Genomic DNA, 17332 nt, shown 5'->3' on the forward strand with positions numbered 1-17332 from the left:
TTATCCAATATTGTTTTAGGAGTTTTGCATAATGTAAGAATTTTACGCTTGCCATAAGAGAAATTTTGTGCTTGCTCTTTTAAAATTTATATAGAATCTTGAATGACAGTGATTTTAGAAGATTCATTAATTTCTTTTATATAGACTAATACCCATTTGTAGTAAACATTTATCCAGCATTAATGAAATTGTACTTTTATTTCAAAATATAAAATAATTCGAAAAGAATCAAGTATTTTTTTCTTTAGGTGTTTAATATGTAGAAAAACCAAAAGGTAAACATTTCGTTGATAAAATGATTATTAATAAATGATGATGGACAGGTGTTTAATATGGTGCATCGAGCAGTCTATCGTTGAGAAATTTAACATTGACTGAGATGGAAAAATTCGAACAATCATTCAGACAACTATGAGTGATGACCTTCATATCAATTCCAACTCACAACATTTACATCCACAAATCGATATAGATATTACTTATGGTTCATTAATTTTATTATAACTGAATCGAGATTTAATTATTACTATTATTAAATATATTATTATAAACATATAAGTAGACCTTTTAATTAACATTTGAGGATCACATTACAATTTCTATGAAATGAAAAAAAATATATATAACAATAATCTCTCGTAGAAACCAGTAAGATATTAGTCAGAATAAATTCAATATTTTAAGCAAGATTTCAAACTTAAGCATTTCCTGCCAATTATCGAATGAAAAAAAAAATCCATAAGTAGAAAAATTAACTTTTTTTTTTCTTTCAATCTTCCTTTATTTTCATCAACTTTGATAAGCTTCTATAAAATTTTATTGTACTAACATTTTGACATATATGAAACCGTGTGAAGTGAACATTTTTATATACACAATTTAGGTATATACATTAAAATTATCACAGCATATGAATTAGATTGATATAACAGTAATACTTAATTGCATTTAAATTAGAAGATATTTATTTATACAACATTTGAACGCAAGTAAATTTATTATTAGAAATTTAAAATAAGTTTTATTTATCTAAATTTGAAAATAAAAAATACTCACAGTAACAATAAGCGGTTCAAATTATCTAATAACAGTAGTAGTTGTTATGATTTAACATAAAGTTATATTTGAATAATATAATTTAAATTTGAAAATTGTTAATAAAAAGTTAAATATACCCTTAAAAAACTTTGTTAAGACCAAAATGTTATAAGATTAGAAGAAATAATATATATCAATAGTAAGGTAACCGTGGTTTATTCATAATGGCAAGGTGACCTAGACTTGTTATAGAAGTATGTAATTTATTTTGGTTTTGCACAACAAATTCGTATCACTAGTATTTAATAAAAATTATGCAAATAGAAAAGAAATTTGAGCTAAAATAATTTAAAAATAGCTTTAAAAAAGTGTCAATATAACTCTTACTTTTTTTTTCCTATTCTAAATAGTTTGTACAGAAACTACCAAAAATACTTTATTTTCCATTTTATGTACAAATCGAAAAACATTAAAAATAAGAATATACTTTTGTAATTAAAAATAAAAATAAAACAAGGAAATAAAAAGGCAAATAAATTTCCACTTTGTAAATACTAACAGAAAATGAACAATGGTAATTTTGAGTAAAGAAAATCAAAAAGTAAAGCAGGGCCAAAAGCTACATTGATCCCTACCCGTGTTAAAATTCCCTACCAAAAGTGATTTTACTATTTCATCAGAATTGATACCGAATCCTCAATGTTTTTGATTCTGTAAACTGCATTACTGCGTCAGTACTTCCATCCTCTAAGGATGAATTACGCCTACAAGTTGCTAATCTGTTGAATAGTTCAATTATTTCCATATTTGTTCAAGATTTCAATAAGATAAACATCAACAATATTGTATACTTAACAGTAATGCAAAAACATTGACAAAAAAACTGACTTAACAATCGTGAATGCATACACTTCTTTAAAACCATTCAGTGGTCATTTTATTCATCATTGCCACCGAAAAAGTAACAGGCAATGATCACATGGTAAAATTCAGCGGTAAAGGCTTTCAGATCTCAGGTTCTCTGCAATTTCAGTCTCCCATCGATCACCGTTTTCAAGCAGCTTCTCTTTGTCATATAAAAGTTCCTAGCACAGGTAAACACGAATATAAGTAAATAAATACGCGAGTAAACAATTACTGACATGTACTAATAAATAGTAGTCAAACATATAATTAATTAATAATATAGAACAATAGAGAGAATTGTTAGCAAGAAACAACAAAACGTATTTACATAATTCAACATAAAAGAAATAAAGATGAACCTCATGAGTCTCTGTAGCAAATTCAAAGTTTGGCCCTTCAACAATGGCATCAACAGGGCAGGCCTCTTGACAAAAACCACAATAGATGCACTTGGTCATGTCAATATCGTACCTGAAAGATTTAACAGGTAAGAGAGCAAGAATGGAGTGGGCGAAGAGAAGAGGGGGCAGATAAGGCAGGTAATTTACCGAGTTGTCCTGCGGCTGCCATCTTCTCGCTCCTCAGCCTCAATTGTGATTGCTTGTGCAGGGCATATCTAATTAAAAAAATACGATTAAGAGAAAACAATAACATACAGCTGCTCCCTCTACGGACCGGAAGGAGAGAAATGGGGAAAGTATCAAAATGGAGAAAGAATACCTATAAAAGAGATATTAGGAGAATGCAAATATGTAATGGATTGATCATTAGTTGTAATTATTAACTAGGCTATTCATGTATAGATTATAGCTCATTTCTTAGGGGTTAGCTGGTCCCTAGTAGTCCTTTCTAGTAATGGATCGATCCTTTACTGGATTTCACTATTTAGAGACTGCCGCATGGTTTGAGCTCAAAACCTATGCTGTGAACTGCTATCCAGACATTCTCCTCAACCCCCTATTTGTACTAATGTCCTTTACCCGAATACTCTAGTAGCTTAATTTGTTTATACTCCGAAGAGGGATAATGCTGCAGCAGTAGTACTGTCTCAGTCAAAAAGAAAATAATTCAAAGCAAATAAAACTGCTATTATTGATGCATAGGAAAATATATCCATTACAGCCTCCTCCGAGGATTGAGAGGGATTTGACTATTACAGCTATGTTAGGGATAGCTTGATTAGATAGATTTTTATCCCTTAGTAATTGCAATTCGCAAGCATACTTTCCTAAGCCCGATTTAACAAAATGACAAGGCACAAATTCACAATGGTCTAAGCCTTACAATTTGTGGAGTGTTTTTTCAAATACAAAAAACAGCTGCACATTTTTTTCTACATTAACCAATATAGAAACAACACTTGGTAACATACACACATAACAGGAATATATAAAATAGTCTGTAAAATTGCAAGATTATTAGTAGTCCAGTTTATGGAAGAAGCAGGAAAATGCTGTCCTGAGGTTATATGCAATTTGGTGTATGCATGCTCTCGAGGATCATAGTCGAACCAAAATTATAAATAATCACAGCCTTACAGCTTCACAAAGTTTGCAAGCAATACAACGTTCCTCCCCTGTTGGATATCTTCGGAGAGCATGTTCACCACGAAAACGAGGGCTCAAAGGTCCTTTCTCAAATGGATAATTGATCTGCATTAAAGATGTTGGGCATTCAGCATTTAATTAGAAGATGCAACACTATTGGATGGCAAACAGTTTCAGAAGACACTTACTGTAACTTTTGTTTCAAAGAAGTATTTCAGAGTAAGCATTAGACCTCGAACCATTTCAGTGAGAAAAAGAGTGTTGATGCTTCGTTCAAAAACTATCATCCAGAACACCAACAATGAATTAGTTACATTATGGAGAAAGTCAAAAAGAACAACGATCAAGCTGAAAACAGAGGATTCTAAATAAATACCAGAACTCCAATCCTTTGAAATTTCCTTTGCAAGTTGCTCCCTTTGTTCATCCTCTGCAGTTTGTGCATCTCGGAATTATAATATATAGAAGGAAGGCATGAATACATAACACATGCAAGTGAAAAGAAAATGGACATCCAAGAGATATCTCAATTGACAGACAAATGGTCATGCTAGTGAAGGTATTTGCAAAGTTAAAGAAATGCCGTGTTTGTTCACTATACACAATTCTGAAAAGTCATTCCTTTGACCCACGTAATTATCTGCCTTTATAGGAGGGGAGGGGATGTTAAAGAGAGGGAACTAGGTAAAAACTCACAGGATCAGTATCGTCTGAGGATGAGGCAGTGGAATGCATTGTAGTGTTTCAAGGAATACATAATTAAATATATTCTTTACTTGTACGTGTGGACCCAGCACACTATCCCATTTCAAAAAGTCCATTTCTTGAAACTGGATCATGATTTTTATGTAGTAGACAATTTGATGCAGGAAACAATAAAAACTCAGACTCAGCAAATCATCAATAGTTTTGCTTTCTAATTCTAACTATTCTGTAACAGCAGGAAATATGCCCACAAGAATGTTAAGATAAATAACAGACCTAGTTTGGTAGAGAAGGAGTGTGCACTTAATCGAAGCCCATAGGATTGGGAGCTGTGCAGGCCTTGACCGCTTACAGCCTAAACACGCAGAACAACAAGGGATAGTATCAAGTACTAACCAAAACATTTGGCATCCTACAATTAAAATGATACATATATAATTCACAGCAACCTCTTATATATTATCCAGTAAATTGTAATTTAATAGTAACAGTGCATCACAAAGCCAGATAGGAATCAGAGTGACAACAAAAGGGAGAAAAAAATAATCCATTTCACAGCTCGAAGGAAGTGATGGAAGAAGTACAAGGTATTCAGATAAAATTTAGCTTCTCAAGTGAATCAACATCCGATCAAGTGGGTTTTATTTCATTGTTTCTTTCATTTCCACAAATAAATAAGAATCGAAACCATATTAATGTTACCAATTGGCGGGCACGAAGAGCAAGGAGTGATTTCCGAGCTAAAATCGCAGCCATTCCCTAAACCTGGAAATGAAAAGTTAAAGAATCAAATGCAGTATGGTAATGAATTCAAACATAACAATTAAGTTCGAGCGAAACAATTATTTACAAAGATTCAACGACGTAACCAAGAACCGAAAAAATGGGAAGAGAATATTGAATCAAAAGGGGTAAACAAGTGGTGGTTGAACCAAACACAAATTAATATTGCGAAATAGCGCAAAAATTGAAGCAATAAAAGAAAACGAAAAATTGTATGGGTTCCGTGTTTAACATTGATGGTTGAAGTGTTTAAGAAAGGGAAAAAAAAGCGAAGAGAAAAATACCTGATGCAAGGTTGATCTCAGAACAAATGACTGAGGAGGAGAAGCATACAAAGAAGAAACAGGGATGTAATTGGAAATACCTCAGTTTTGAGATTCGCACTACACAACGGGCCAGCAAGAAATGCACGGCCCAACCAAACCCGGTCCAACCCGTTTATTGTCGTGGGTATTTGAGGGGTTTCTTCCTGCACCCCATTTTTATAAAATGTCTAAATTAGTCTTTAATCTTGACTAAGATAAAAACTCTATTTTACACCCCTTTTCAAAATCAATTTAGTCTAAAAAATGTTAGAGTTCGTATAGAACTTTAAAATCAGATTACGTTGTGATTTCACCATAATACAAAATATGGTTAAATCTAGGTTGTACACCGGATTAAATAATTCCGTTTATTCATTTATTTAATATATAATAAACAAGGGATAAAATGAAAATCAATGAAAATTTTAGAGATGCAAAAAGAAAACGATGAGGTGTAGGAAGAAACCTCGTATTTGATTGTGATTACTTTCATTAATTCTTGAGAGGTTAACTCTCTGATTTATTTATTTTCGGCAAAGGATTATAATATTTTGACTCCAAATACCATACATTTTTATTCTACACTTATCTAACATCAATAAAAAAGATATTTTAAAATATAAAATAATAAAAATATTAGTTGTTTTATGAAGTGTTTGGAAAGGTACAGAAAATGACTTTTTGAATATATTTATGACACCGAAAATTGTACCTGACATTTAAACTTTGTTTGTTTTGGATGTGTAATGTATACGCACAGGGAAAGGCGAAAATGAATTATGTTTGCATATGCTGATATGAAAAAGAAAACGACGACGTAAATAATATTTTCGTATCCTCGCTCCTATACGGAGAAAATATGAAAAAGTTAAGGATGTTTTTCTTTCAAGATACATTTGAGGGGACAAAAAGAAAACAAAAAGTAAGATTATTTATTAAGGGATGAGAGTAAAGAGATTTGATTTTTTTAAAAATTCAATAAATATTTTAAAAAAACTACCTAAGTAAATAAAACTATAGAAATTATTCATTTTATACTTACGTCTATTTTTATTTTTTGCTAATATAATAAGATAAATATATTTATATACTTATATATTAATAACATGTACAATGTTAATATAATAATAATAATTTTTACTATAAAAATAATTTTATTATTTTACAATTTTATCTTTTAAAGTAGTTCTTTTATTATCTTCAAATTCATCTTTTAATCTAAACTAAATATTTGTAACAATTAATTAAATATCTATTTCCATATTATTCAAATAATTATATGCATTCTTACTATATACTAATTTAATTACTATTATATATCTTACTAATCATAAATATATTTTAAATTATATATTTAATAAAAATAAATAAATTTTAGAACAAATCGTGCGTTTGTACACGTATCAGACTGTTAAAAGAAAAAAGCAGTTTGGTTCCACTTCCTCTGCCATTTTCAATGCAAAATGTTCTCTGACTTTTTCTCTTTCTTCGTGAAAACATTCTTAAACATTTTGAACCTCTCCCTGTCTCTTCATGATTCACGCAATGGAGCAAAGCGCCAAACTCTCCCTGTTCCCCGTTCTTCACCTCAAAAGATCCATGCTTTCTGTACTCTTCTCCCTACCCACTTCATTCTTCGCCTTCCTCCTTCTCCTCCTCCTTTCCTACAACGCTTTCACCATGTTCTCTCTCCATCTGAACTCTCCTCCCCTTCGCTCTCCTCCAAAGCTCCTCAATCTCTCTTCTTCCGCCAATTCACCTCTCTTCAACAACCCCCATTCGCCTCTTCTTCCAAACTCTACCCAAAGCCTTTCCCTTTCCATTCAAAGGCCCAAAAGAGTGAAGAAGCACAAGCGTGGCCTTAGAAGTTTGCGCTCAGAACCTCGCTCCCCCGTTTCACTTTTTCATTCTAGACTCAAAGCATTCTTCAACACTTCTTGCCGGATGAGGTTCTTCATGACTTGGATTTCTCCCTTGAAATCTTTTGGTGAGAGGGAGTTGTTCTCTATAGAGAGCTTGTTCAAGTCTCACCCTGATGCTTGTTTGGTCATAGTGTCAAAGTCCCTTGATTCTCACACTGGATCGTCAATTCTGAAACCGTTTGTGAGTAATGGCTTCAGGGTCATGGCCATTGCTCCAGATTTTGGCTACATATTCAAGGACACACATGCTGAATTATGGTTTAACCGTTTGAAGGAAGGGAATGTGAATCCTGGTGAGGTCTCTTTGGGACAAAACCTCTCCAATTTGCTTAGACTTGTTCTGTTGTACAAGTTTGGAGGCACTTACATTGACTTGGATGTCATAGTCTTGAAGAGTTTCTCCAAGCTGAGAAACACCATTGGAGCACAGAACTTCGATGTCAGAACCCGCAAGTGGAGCCGCTTGAACAATGCAGTCTTGATATTCGACAAGAAGCACCCTTTGCTTTTCAAGTTCATCCAGGAGTTTGCACTCACCTTTGATGGGAACAAGTGGGGTCATAATGGTCCTTACCTGATCTCAAGGGTAGTGTCTAGGCTGAATGGGAGACCGGGTTTCAATTTCACTGTGCTCCCTCCTTCTGCGTTTTATCCTGTGGATTGGAGAGGGATTAGAGGTTTGTTTAGAGATGGGATTCGTTCCAAATGGTTGGTCAATAAAATGGAACAAATCCGCAAAGAAAGCTTTGCAGTGCACTTGTGGAACAAGCATAGTAGGGAACTTAAAGTAGTTAAGGGAAGCTTTGTGGATAGTATAATTTCTAGTTGTTGTATCTTCTGCAACACTTAGCTTTGAAGTTTGTAGTTTTTAATTTTGTTATTAAAGATTGTAATTAGTGAATTAGAATAATAGGTCTTAAATTAAAGAAGTTATAAGCAACGTTTGTGTTGCAAGTGGCTACGGGAGCAGTTGTGTATCTGCTATATATATAAAAAAGAAGAAGAATATATTTGATGGCTAGATTGAAAGAGTATAATAGACTATAAGGGGTTTGGAATTTCGAGCCTTGTATGAACCTTTTTGTTGTATCTGTTTGAAAGATCAGAGAGGAATATGATGCGAAAAAATTCTGACATGTTCCTTAAGAGTAAAATGGTGAAGAGAGTGGCGTGTTTTCCTGTGGTTTGAGATTTCAGTTGACAAGTGAAAAGTAAAAGTTGATTGATATGGAAGGAATTTGTCTTGTTTAAGACAATTAAATTCTGAAAGTGATTTCTCAGCTTCCAATCATAATAGGGCACCTACTTCTCTTGTATCTTCTGTCCCCAGTTTACTCCTTTCATTTTTCTTGTCTTACCTCTTGTGAATAAGTTTGGGAAGATCTTTAACAGCTCATTTTTCTTAATCTCTTTTACAAACGAAATGTTTGACTCACTGATGTTTAGATAAAAGCTGAAAACGTGTTTTTAAGAATTCCAATGCATAAACCATGAAACCAGATATGGAGGCTGTTTTAAGATACTGATCAGACAACTTTGTTGTAATTTCTAAATTTTGAGATCAGTCATGTTAATGGTAAGAAAGAAGAAGGGTGTTTTTCAAGTATTGTACAGATGATTCACCTACTTTCGGGTGTCAAAGGATTCAATTTAATCACTGTTAGTTCAAACACATACTTCTTGCCTGCTCACATCTTCAGGGGATTGGAAACTAAGTTTGAAACTGTTTTATAATAATATTGATAATCAGTTTCCACTCAAACAAAAAAAAAATGTATACTAGAGAATCATGTAAAAATGTGAAGATAAATTCCACAAAATAAATGCCTTAATGACTGTAATATATAAATGGAAATAAAACCAACCAGATCTATCTTATTTTAATTGATATTGTTGAATGTGGAGATTTCTTTCTTAATTGTTCACAATGCGCGGCTAAAAGAGGAAGAGGTCGTTGTTTTCCTTTATTTATTTATATATATATATATATATATATATATATATATATATATATATATATATATATATAATATGTACGGACAATAGTATAGGATACAATTGATATATTAACACATTTATTTTTAAAACAATAGAATATGATATATGATATATACATATTAAAAATATTTAAGAGTCTGTAATAATTTTTAACAACATAATAAATATATGATTGAAGTATATATATTAAAATTGTGAATATAACAAGTTATAAATTATTCTTATTATAAAAGTATTATTATTTTATAAATTAAATACATTGATGAGTATGATAAATTATTCTAAAATATCATATACTCCATTATTCTAAAATATCACATACGTGTAGGATAAGTACATATAGCACAAAGTTGGATAAGAATATATAACTTAAATGGAAGTTTTTACTATTGAAAAACTCATCTACTTTCAAACCTGAATATTAATAGAGAACGCGGAAAAAAAATACTGGAAGTAATAATTTTTTTACAAAATTTGTGAAAAGATTTTAAAATGTAAAGACTAAAATAGGATCACAATTAATATTCAATTAATTTTTTTTTATATATATTGCACATCTCTATCTATCCCTGAGACATAAATAACTTTATTCAAATAATGACAAGTTTTGTATAGAGGGAATGAATTTAATAATTTGATGGTTAAATTAGTATTGAACCAAATTTAGTAACATGAAAAATTATTCTCAGTGCCTTGTCATGTCGATAAAGGAATTAGGTTCTGTTGAAGGGTTTATGAACAATCAGAAAGTTGAAATTCTTCTCTTTTTAGTAATCTGAGCAACAGTCGACGACAAGCAAAGCAGAGAGAGGGAGAAAAAATAAATAAAACAATGGGCCCATGAATTTAAAGAGAGATAAATATTAAATCAAATGATGTATCAACACGTGAATTAAGGAATGGTGGCTGAATCTTCTTTATAAAATATTGAACATTCATAAGTTTAGTATGACAGAGTTCATAGTTAGTTCAGTCAGCAGAGCAGATGTCTGATCAAGGTGAATAATTTTCGTATCAAATTTTAGTTGTCTGTTTTTTTGAACTAATTAACTTTTCTTTTTGGTAAATAAGTAAATTTGCTTGCTCCTTCAATTTTTTTTTCTTTAACTCTGAAATTATTTGGTTTCGTCTAAATATTTGAAACCATAGGATGGATTTCAGATATGAAATAATAGTGAAAGTTTAAAAGCTAATAAATGGCATTAAATAAAAAGAAAGGGGAAAGGGATGTAAGTATTGACACATAATCCACGTGATGCGAAAGGGACAACAAATTTTCCATTATGGCGACATGAAACAACGTATGAACTCATTGAATAGAGTGTAAAAAATATTTTAATACATATATGAACATTAAGATATACTAAAGCTTGTACTGGTGCTGGTGGCTTGGGGGATAACACAGGGTGAATGGAGTCTCCCTTGTTTTGTTAGAAAACTTATACCACGCTGTAAAAGCAGAAATGCCCGCTAATACAAAAAACCCAGACGAGTATAATACTATATTTGGAATATCTAGGAATTTAGTTTAAGGTTTTGGTGTGACACCAACTCATGATTTCTGCACCAGACGCTCTACATCTCCCATTTCCACCTCGCTTTCTTGCAAATCATCTGCATCTTTAAACAGTAATTCGATTTCCTCCAATGTCTTTCCTCTTGTCTCTGGAACACAATAATGAACAAAGGCAACGGCACAGCACGAAATAACGCCAAAAATAAAGAATGTTCCTGCTACTGTGATTGCGCGAGACACTGAGAGGAAGGACATGGAGATTGCACCGCTGCTGACCCTACTTCCCACTGCTCCAAGAGCTGATGCTTGAGCTCTGAGTCTCAGAGGAAATATCTCACTTGACAAGACCCAGCATATGGGGCCAAGTCCTACTGAGAATGAAGCCACATTTCCACAAACTGCAAGAATTGCTAATGCAATCCCAATTTTCGCATGACTCAGAAAAGCCAGAGATAAACTCAGGCTAAACAAGCTTACTGTCATCCCAATTGTGCTGGCGTAGAGCAAAGGCTTTCTCCCCAATTTGTCTATAAGAAATATGGCTATCAAGATGAACAGAGTTTTGGTGAATCCAACAGCAACTGTTGCAGCAAGAAGCTCAGAGTTGCCAGTGATCCCGGCGTTCTTGAAAATTGTGGGGCTATAATACACAGTTGTGTCTATGCCTGTTATCTGCTGGAAACACTGAATTCCACAGCCAGTTATAAGCATTCTTCTAACAGGAGGAGTAGGGCACAATATTTCTTTCCAGACCGCTTTTGATTCGTATTTGTCAGCACTAACTGACCCAGCAGCTACCACAATTTCTTGCAACTTTTCTTCAGCCTCCTTCTCACTCTCAGTTATCTTGAACAACACCACTCTAGCTTCTTCAACCCTATTCTGCACCACTAGCCATCTAGGGGATTCAGGTATGACAAACAGTGCAAGAGCAATAACAACTGATGGGAGAAGTCCAACGCCAAGCATTATCCTCCAATTTATATGTGCTGGAAGCCTGGAAAATGCATAGTTTGATATGTAGCCAAGAAGGATTCCAAAATTTATAAATATCTCAGGGAAAGAGGTAAGTGATCCTCTGGCAATGGCAGGAGAAATTTCGGCAATATAGACAGGTGCAATCATGACGCCAAAACCTATACCCACCCCAGCCATGAGTCTTCCTATCATCAGTACTTTGAAGGACGGAGCAAGAGCCATAACAGCTCCACCTGTTTGGAAGATAACGGCTGCCAAACCAATTGTCCATTTGCGGCCAATGGCATCAGATGTCTTTCCACCTGCTAAACTACCCAACAATGATATTATGCTCAAAATTCCAACAAGCACTTCTTGCTGAACATCAGATATCTTCAGATCCTCCTGAATGAATATAATTGCTCCACTCATAACACCCACATCTGTAAAATGAGAAGCAAAGACAACCAACTAGGCTCTTAGTTTTGGTTCCTATTAATAGTATAAATAAAATAGTTTATTCATGTAGTCAATATTATAAATAAATCGATACACAAAATCGTTGCAAAGAAGGCACAAACCAATGGATTCTCTTCTAATAGTTAGACTAGAATGTAAGTTTTCTGCTTTCAATTGTTAGTGATTGTCTGACTGTAAAATTGCCCATCATATTCGAGCACACATATCTGCTATCTGATAGTGTAAGACTAATCCATCATGCACACACACACACACATATATATATATAACTTTAGAAGTGGGAATCATTTTCCAAATGCTTTTCCCGAACAGCGTTCTTCCGAGGTCAATTTTCAATTCCTGAATATGAGCGGCCATGGAAAAAGTTTCCACCCAAAAATACAAAAACTGCTGTTGTAAATTACACAAAGAGCCCTAGATTTTACATTCATCGCTGTGATGGAGAGTTACCTTATCGAAGTCCTAAAAACAGGTATCAAGTCCCACAAAAGACGATACTAAATCAAATCATTTTTCGTTTGTAGAATTTTTTTAATTGACACGTATTGGGGAATTTATCGGGCATAAATAAAATACAATAACGGAATCAAATTATTAGACATAAAACGAAGATAAATAATTAGAATTACCTACCATAGCCAAGAAGCACGGAATTCAAAGAGGCAAAAACGGCACATGCAAAGACATATTTATGGGCCTCGTGCTTCTTGTTTTGCAGAACTTCGTCGTCCTCAAGTGGATCAGAGGTCATCTTGGTGTATCTTGTTTTGGTCCCCAACGGAATTTCAGATACCCCGTCTCCGTTCCCGTTTTCCTGGACCCCAGCTAACCCCATTATACTCGTTCTCTCTAGACTCGCCCCAACCCTTGAATATTCAATAACAATAATAAAAGATAATATACATTTGATCCAATAACAATCGCCGTTCCTTTTCCTGTAACGTCAGTGGGCTATGTTGAGCTCTTAGATCTGAAATGCGGAAAGCGATAGAATGGGGAAGAAGAATTGAGGAAGAGGAACAGGCACCCCTTTGGAAAGATGAGTTTTGGCCAAACCGTGTGCAAAGAATTACCACATTGTCGTGTGGAGGGTTAGTGGGGTCAACTCAGTTGGACTCTACCTTTCGTTCATTTCAAAGAAACGTATTTTGACGGAAAGAAAAAAACGAAACATGTCTATGGTTCTGTCCCTGCGGTTCCTGCTTTTGTCATGACATCGCCTCGCAGATGGAGACACGTCATCACCCCATGTTGAATTCCAATTTAGACCTTGCATTTCTGAGCTGTGTTAAGAAGCTTCCACCGTCGGCGAGGGTATTTCCGGAAAGACAACGTTGTTTGGTAAACCATTTTATCCCATTTTTCGTGGGCAATTCAATCAAAATGTATGCAACTTAGTATTTTCAACCGTGAAATGTACGGGATTTCTTTTCGAAGTAAAATATAATTATTATTGTTGAAAAATAGTGCGTATTTCATATAATGAGAACAATATCATCAATAAAAAAACAAGGAAGAGTAAACAATAAGAATAAAAAACTTACATAAATAAAACATTAAGAATAACAAGAAAATATTATAATAAACAATTAAATATATAATAAACAATAATATAATAAACAATAATATAAATTATTCAATATTAAATATATAATAAACAATAATCTTTTTTTGTATGATTTATAAAAAACATAAATATGAAGTTTCCAACATATCAACGGAGTATGAAAGTTTCTCTAACGTAGTATTCTAAAAGGTGATAATTACATTTGCATCTTTTTGAGGTGGTAGATTATTCATTTATACATAATAACCAAAAAAAAAAACAATTAAACCCTTTAGTCAATAAAGCAATCTTCAAAGCCTTGTAGAGTATAAAGTAGGAGCGGGCATTGAGAAAAAAAGAGATAAAATATTATATTGGATTTCCCATTTCACGTTGATTATATATTCTGATAGGATAATTGTATGTGTTTATACACAGGGTCATAATCCTTATATATCATTTATTGATTATTTTTTCTAAAATTCAATATTAATATTTTAATTAATCATTAAATTAAAATATTATATATAATATTTTAATATTTCATAACATATATGATTTTAGTCATAAATATAATTAATTAGATGATTTCAATATTTTGACTATTTAACACATTTAATTATTTATTATATAATATATATATATATATATATATATATATATATATATATATATATATATATATATATGACTTTATAAATGTATTATATTTTATGAATTCATAATTATCAATGACTTAAACATATTTAAAATATCTCATCAATTAATTACATATGTATATTAAACTAAATCAGTTTTTCATTACATTAGTGAGACTTAAATGTGATAATAATTAGTAATACTGATGTAACCAAATAACATAAACATATAATAAAATGTATAGTATAAAAATATAAAAAGATGATTTGTACATGTTTATTTTCAATTGATATTTAAAGTATATGGATGAAATTAATATAATAATATTAATATACAAAATATAATTTACGAATAATAAACCAAATATTTATAAAACAAAAACATGTCTGCATACATACATAAAATAAAAAATGGAATACAAAACATATAAAAATAACTAATTTTCACTAAATCAAATATTCTTCAAATTGTAAAACACACGTATGTCGAACATGTTAATGAAAGATTTTAAGAAAAAGTGTCTTGATAAGATAATCTATTACATGGAGTTTGTTCCTAAATGTTATTAGTCAACATGTCTAATTTATAACAATTAAATTTTTAATGTTTGTAAAATGCAATACAATTGATTTATTGCCACGATATAATTTAATTAGTCTTTTCATTCTTTCCGCAATGCATAACCTTGTGACAAAATTCATCAACCATATTCATCGATTTTATAGCTAACATCATGTTACAAATTCTACAATTACAATAGATAAAATCATAAAAATTTGCTTTAACAATGTAAAAATTTGCTTAACAATGCATTACGAAATCACACCACAAGCTAACATAAAAATGTAACTTGCAATGAATTTCAAACTATCTTGACATTCCATTTTAAGATATGCACCGAATTAATATTTTAAGAAAGTTTTTTTATGAAAAAAAATTATATTATCCCATTAAACATGGTATTTAATCAATAGTATCATAATTTTCTCTAGAAAAAAAATGTTGTGATATTCAATTTATATTTTAAATGTCTTATTATAATTGGGATGCGATAAAGTGTAAGTAACTGTAAAACATCACTTGTACGTAATTTACATATACATCACTGTCAAATATATATCAGAGGGTTTATTGTGTTCTTCTATAATCTGTTTTACGAATCAAAATTATAGGTTTTTAACGTTTAAAATATTCAAATATACTACTCTTTATATTAGGCATTACTTCCAAATTAAACTTAAAAAGATACAATAAATGTAAAAATATCATAAAAAGAAATTACGAATCGTACATTTCAAACTACCATTCTTATATTTTGAATTACAAGTTCAAAAGTTTTCTTTAAATCTAGATATATACTTAAGTTTATACAATTAAAAAGATGCTTACAAATATGAAAAAAACTAATTCATTATATAATCTAAAATATATTATCTCAATAAAGACTTTGAGACATGAAGTGAAAACCTTTAATGGGTTATATTATCTCAACTGCTTTGCTTCATTCAACTTCATTTTCTTTTTCATTTCATTAGCATGTTTAATGTAGTTAACTAGTTTTGAATTCGATTTAAAAAATTACCGAATTTAAAAAATTATTAAGAAATTCACAAAATTTGGTTAATTTAAAAATTGGATGAATATCTTAACTAGATTTAAAAATTTGATTAAAGAAGTTTTCGAATTTCAAAATTCAATTTAAAAAATCACTCTAATTAAAAAATTTATCAGATTGAAACCTAATTTAAGAAATGACCAAATTTCGAAATATTGTTAAAAAATTAATCAAATTTTAAAATTCGAATCCCACTTCTCTTGAATTTCAAAATCCAAAAAAATCCTACATTCAAATTTTTCGGATGTCAAAAGTGTTTTAAAGTTATCCCTAATTTCTAAATTCAGTTATCTATTTTTATACCTTTTCAAAATCCGGATAATTGAAATCTGGTTCTCACTGCTTTTATTCACTTTTTTTTTACTAATTAACATATGTTAAATAATAATAATAAAAATAAATTATATAAAAATATTAGATTAAACTAATATTTCTTGAATTTTAAATTTAAAAAAATGTAATAAAACAAATTAAACAAATTTGGAAATCTGGTTAATATATATCAACTCTTGCACATGTTAAAATATATTAAATTTGATTTATTATATTACTATTTGTTTATTACTATGATTATTCTTACTATGATTTTTATTTTATTATTATTATTATGATTATTACTATTATTATTAGTATTAATAATATTTTGTCATTATTATTATTATTCTTATTATTATCATTAATAATAATAATAATAATGATAATAATAATAATAATAATAATAGTATTAATATAATAAAAATAATAAAAAAAAAACGAGATTTACTGTATGTTAATATATGAAAAAAAATTAATATATGTTTTTTTAATTTTTTTAAAGTTATTTTTTAGTTTAATTTAATATTTTAATATAATTTAATATATGTTAATATTTTAATATAATTTATTAAACTAGAATAAGTAAAAGATTTAAAAAACAATTAAAAACAAAAAATTTTAAAAATAAAAATAAAATCAATAAAGGGCTAGATTTGAGAATACCAAATTTCTGAAAATTAGAATTGAATTTTAAAATTTGGTTAATTACTTAATTAAATTTTGAAATTTAATGATTTTCTTAAACAAATTTAGAAATTCAATAAATTCTTAAACTGAATTTTGAAATTCAAAATTTTTTAAATTCAGTTAAATGAAGTGTGCTGGGGAGCTACAAGAAATTGGATTATAGGTAGCTGGAGTAATTATGAGAGAGAAAAAAATTTACTCTTTTTAAAAAGCTAGTTTAAACATTAAAAGAAAATCTTGGAGTTACATAAAGAATGCTTGGAACGTGGGGGTGCAGGGAGAAAAGTGGAGAGGTGCAGGGAAAAACACTCCCCTTTCCATTCTGCCAGCCCAATGTCAAAGCTCAAAAGGCCCAAGTTTCTAACGCCGTTGC

General features: G+C 30.7%; 3 protein-coding genes across 3 annotated transcripts; 1 reads left to right on the forward strand and 2 right to left on the reverse strand.

Annotated features, from left to right (window-relative positions):
* Nucleotides 1-1820: 1820 nt before the first annotated feature.
* Nucleotides 1821-5357, reverse strand: LOC124830185 (NADH dehydrogenase [ubiquinone] iron-sulfur protein 8, mitochondrial). Its single transcript, XM_047303836.2, has 9 exons — nt 5264-5357; nt 4899-4961; nt 4473-4551; nt 3868-3921; nt 3680-3771; nt 3483-3596; nt 2493-2560; nt 2304-2415; nt 1821-2123 (listed from the first exon to the last, which is right to left on the reverse strand). Exons 2-9 carry the CDS (start codon nt 4950-4952, stop codon nt 2028-2030), a joined length of 669 nt encoding a protein of 222 aa, XP_047159792.1. The 5' UTR covers nt 4953-4961; nt 5264-5357; the 3' UTR covers nt 1821-2027.
* Nucleotides 5358-6736: 1379 nt separating this feature from the next.
* LOC124830200 (uncharacterized) lies at nt 6737-8264 on the forward strand. The gene has a single exon (XM_047303860.2). It carries the CDS (start codon nt 6818-6820, stop codon nt 8054-8056), a length of 1239 nt encoding a protein of 412 aa, XP_047159816.1. The 5' UTR covers nt 6737-6817; the 3' UTR covers nt 8057-8264.
* Nucleotides 8265-10457: 2193 nt separating this feature from the next.
* Nucleotides 10458-13311, reverse strand: LOC124830184 (putative polyol transporter 4). The gene is made up of 2 exons (XM_047303835.2): nt 12791-13311; nt 10458-12120 (listed from the first exon to the last, which is right to left on the reverse strand). Exons 1-2 carry the CDS (start codon nt 12990-12992, stop codon nt 10757-10759), a joined length of 1566 nt encoding a protein of 521 aa, XP_047159791.1. The 5' UTR covers nt 12993-13311; the 3' UTR covers nt 10458-10756.
* Nucleotides 13312-17332: the final 4021 nt, after the last annotated feature.

The sequence above is a fragment of the Vigna umbellata genome, chromosome 5 (assembly GCF_029865625.1).
Source record: "Vigna umbellata cultivar VRB3 chromosome 5, Vumbellata_1.0, whole genome shotgun sequence".
In the NCBI taxonomy this organism is placed as follows: Eukaryota; Viridiplantae; Streptophyta; class Magnoliopsida; order Fabales; family Fabaceae; genus Vigna; species Vigna umbellata.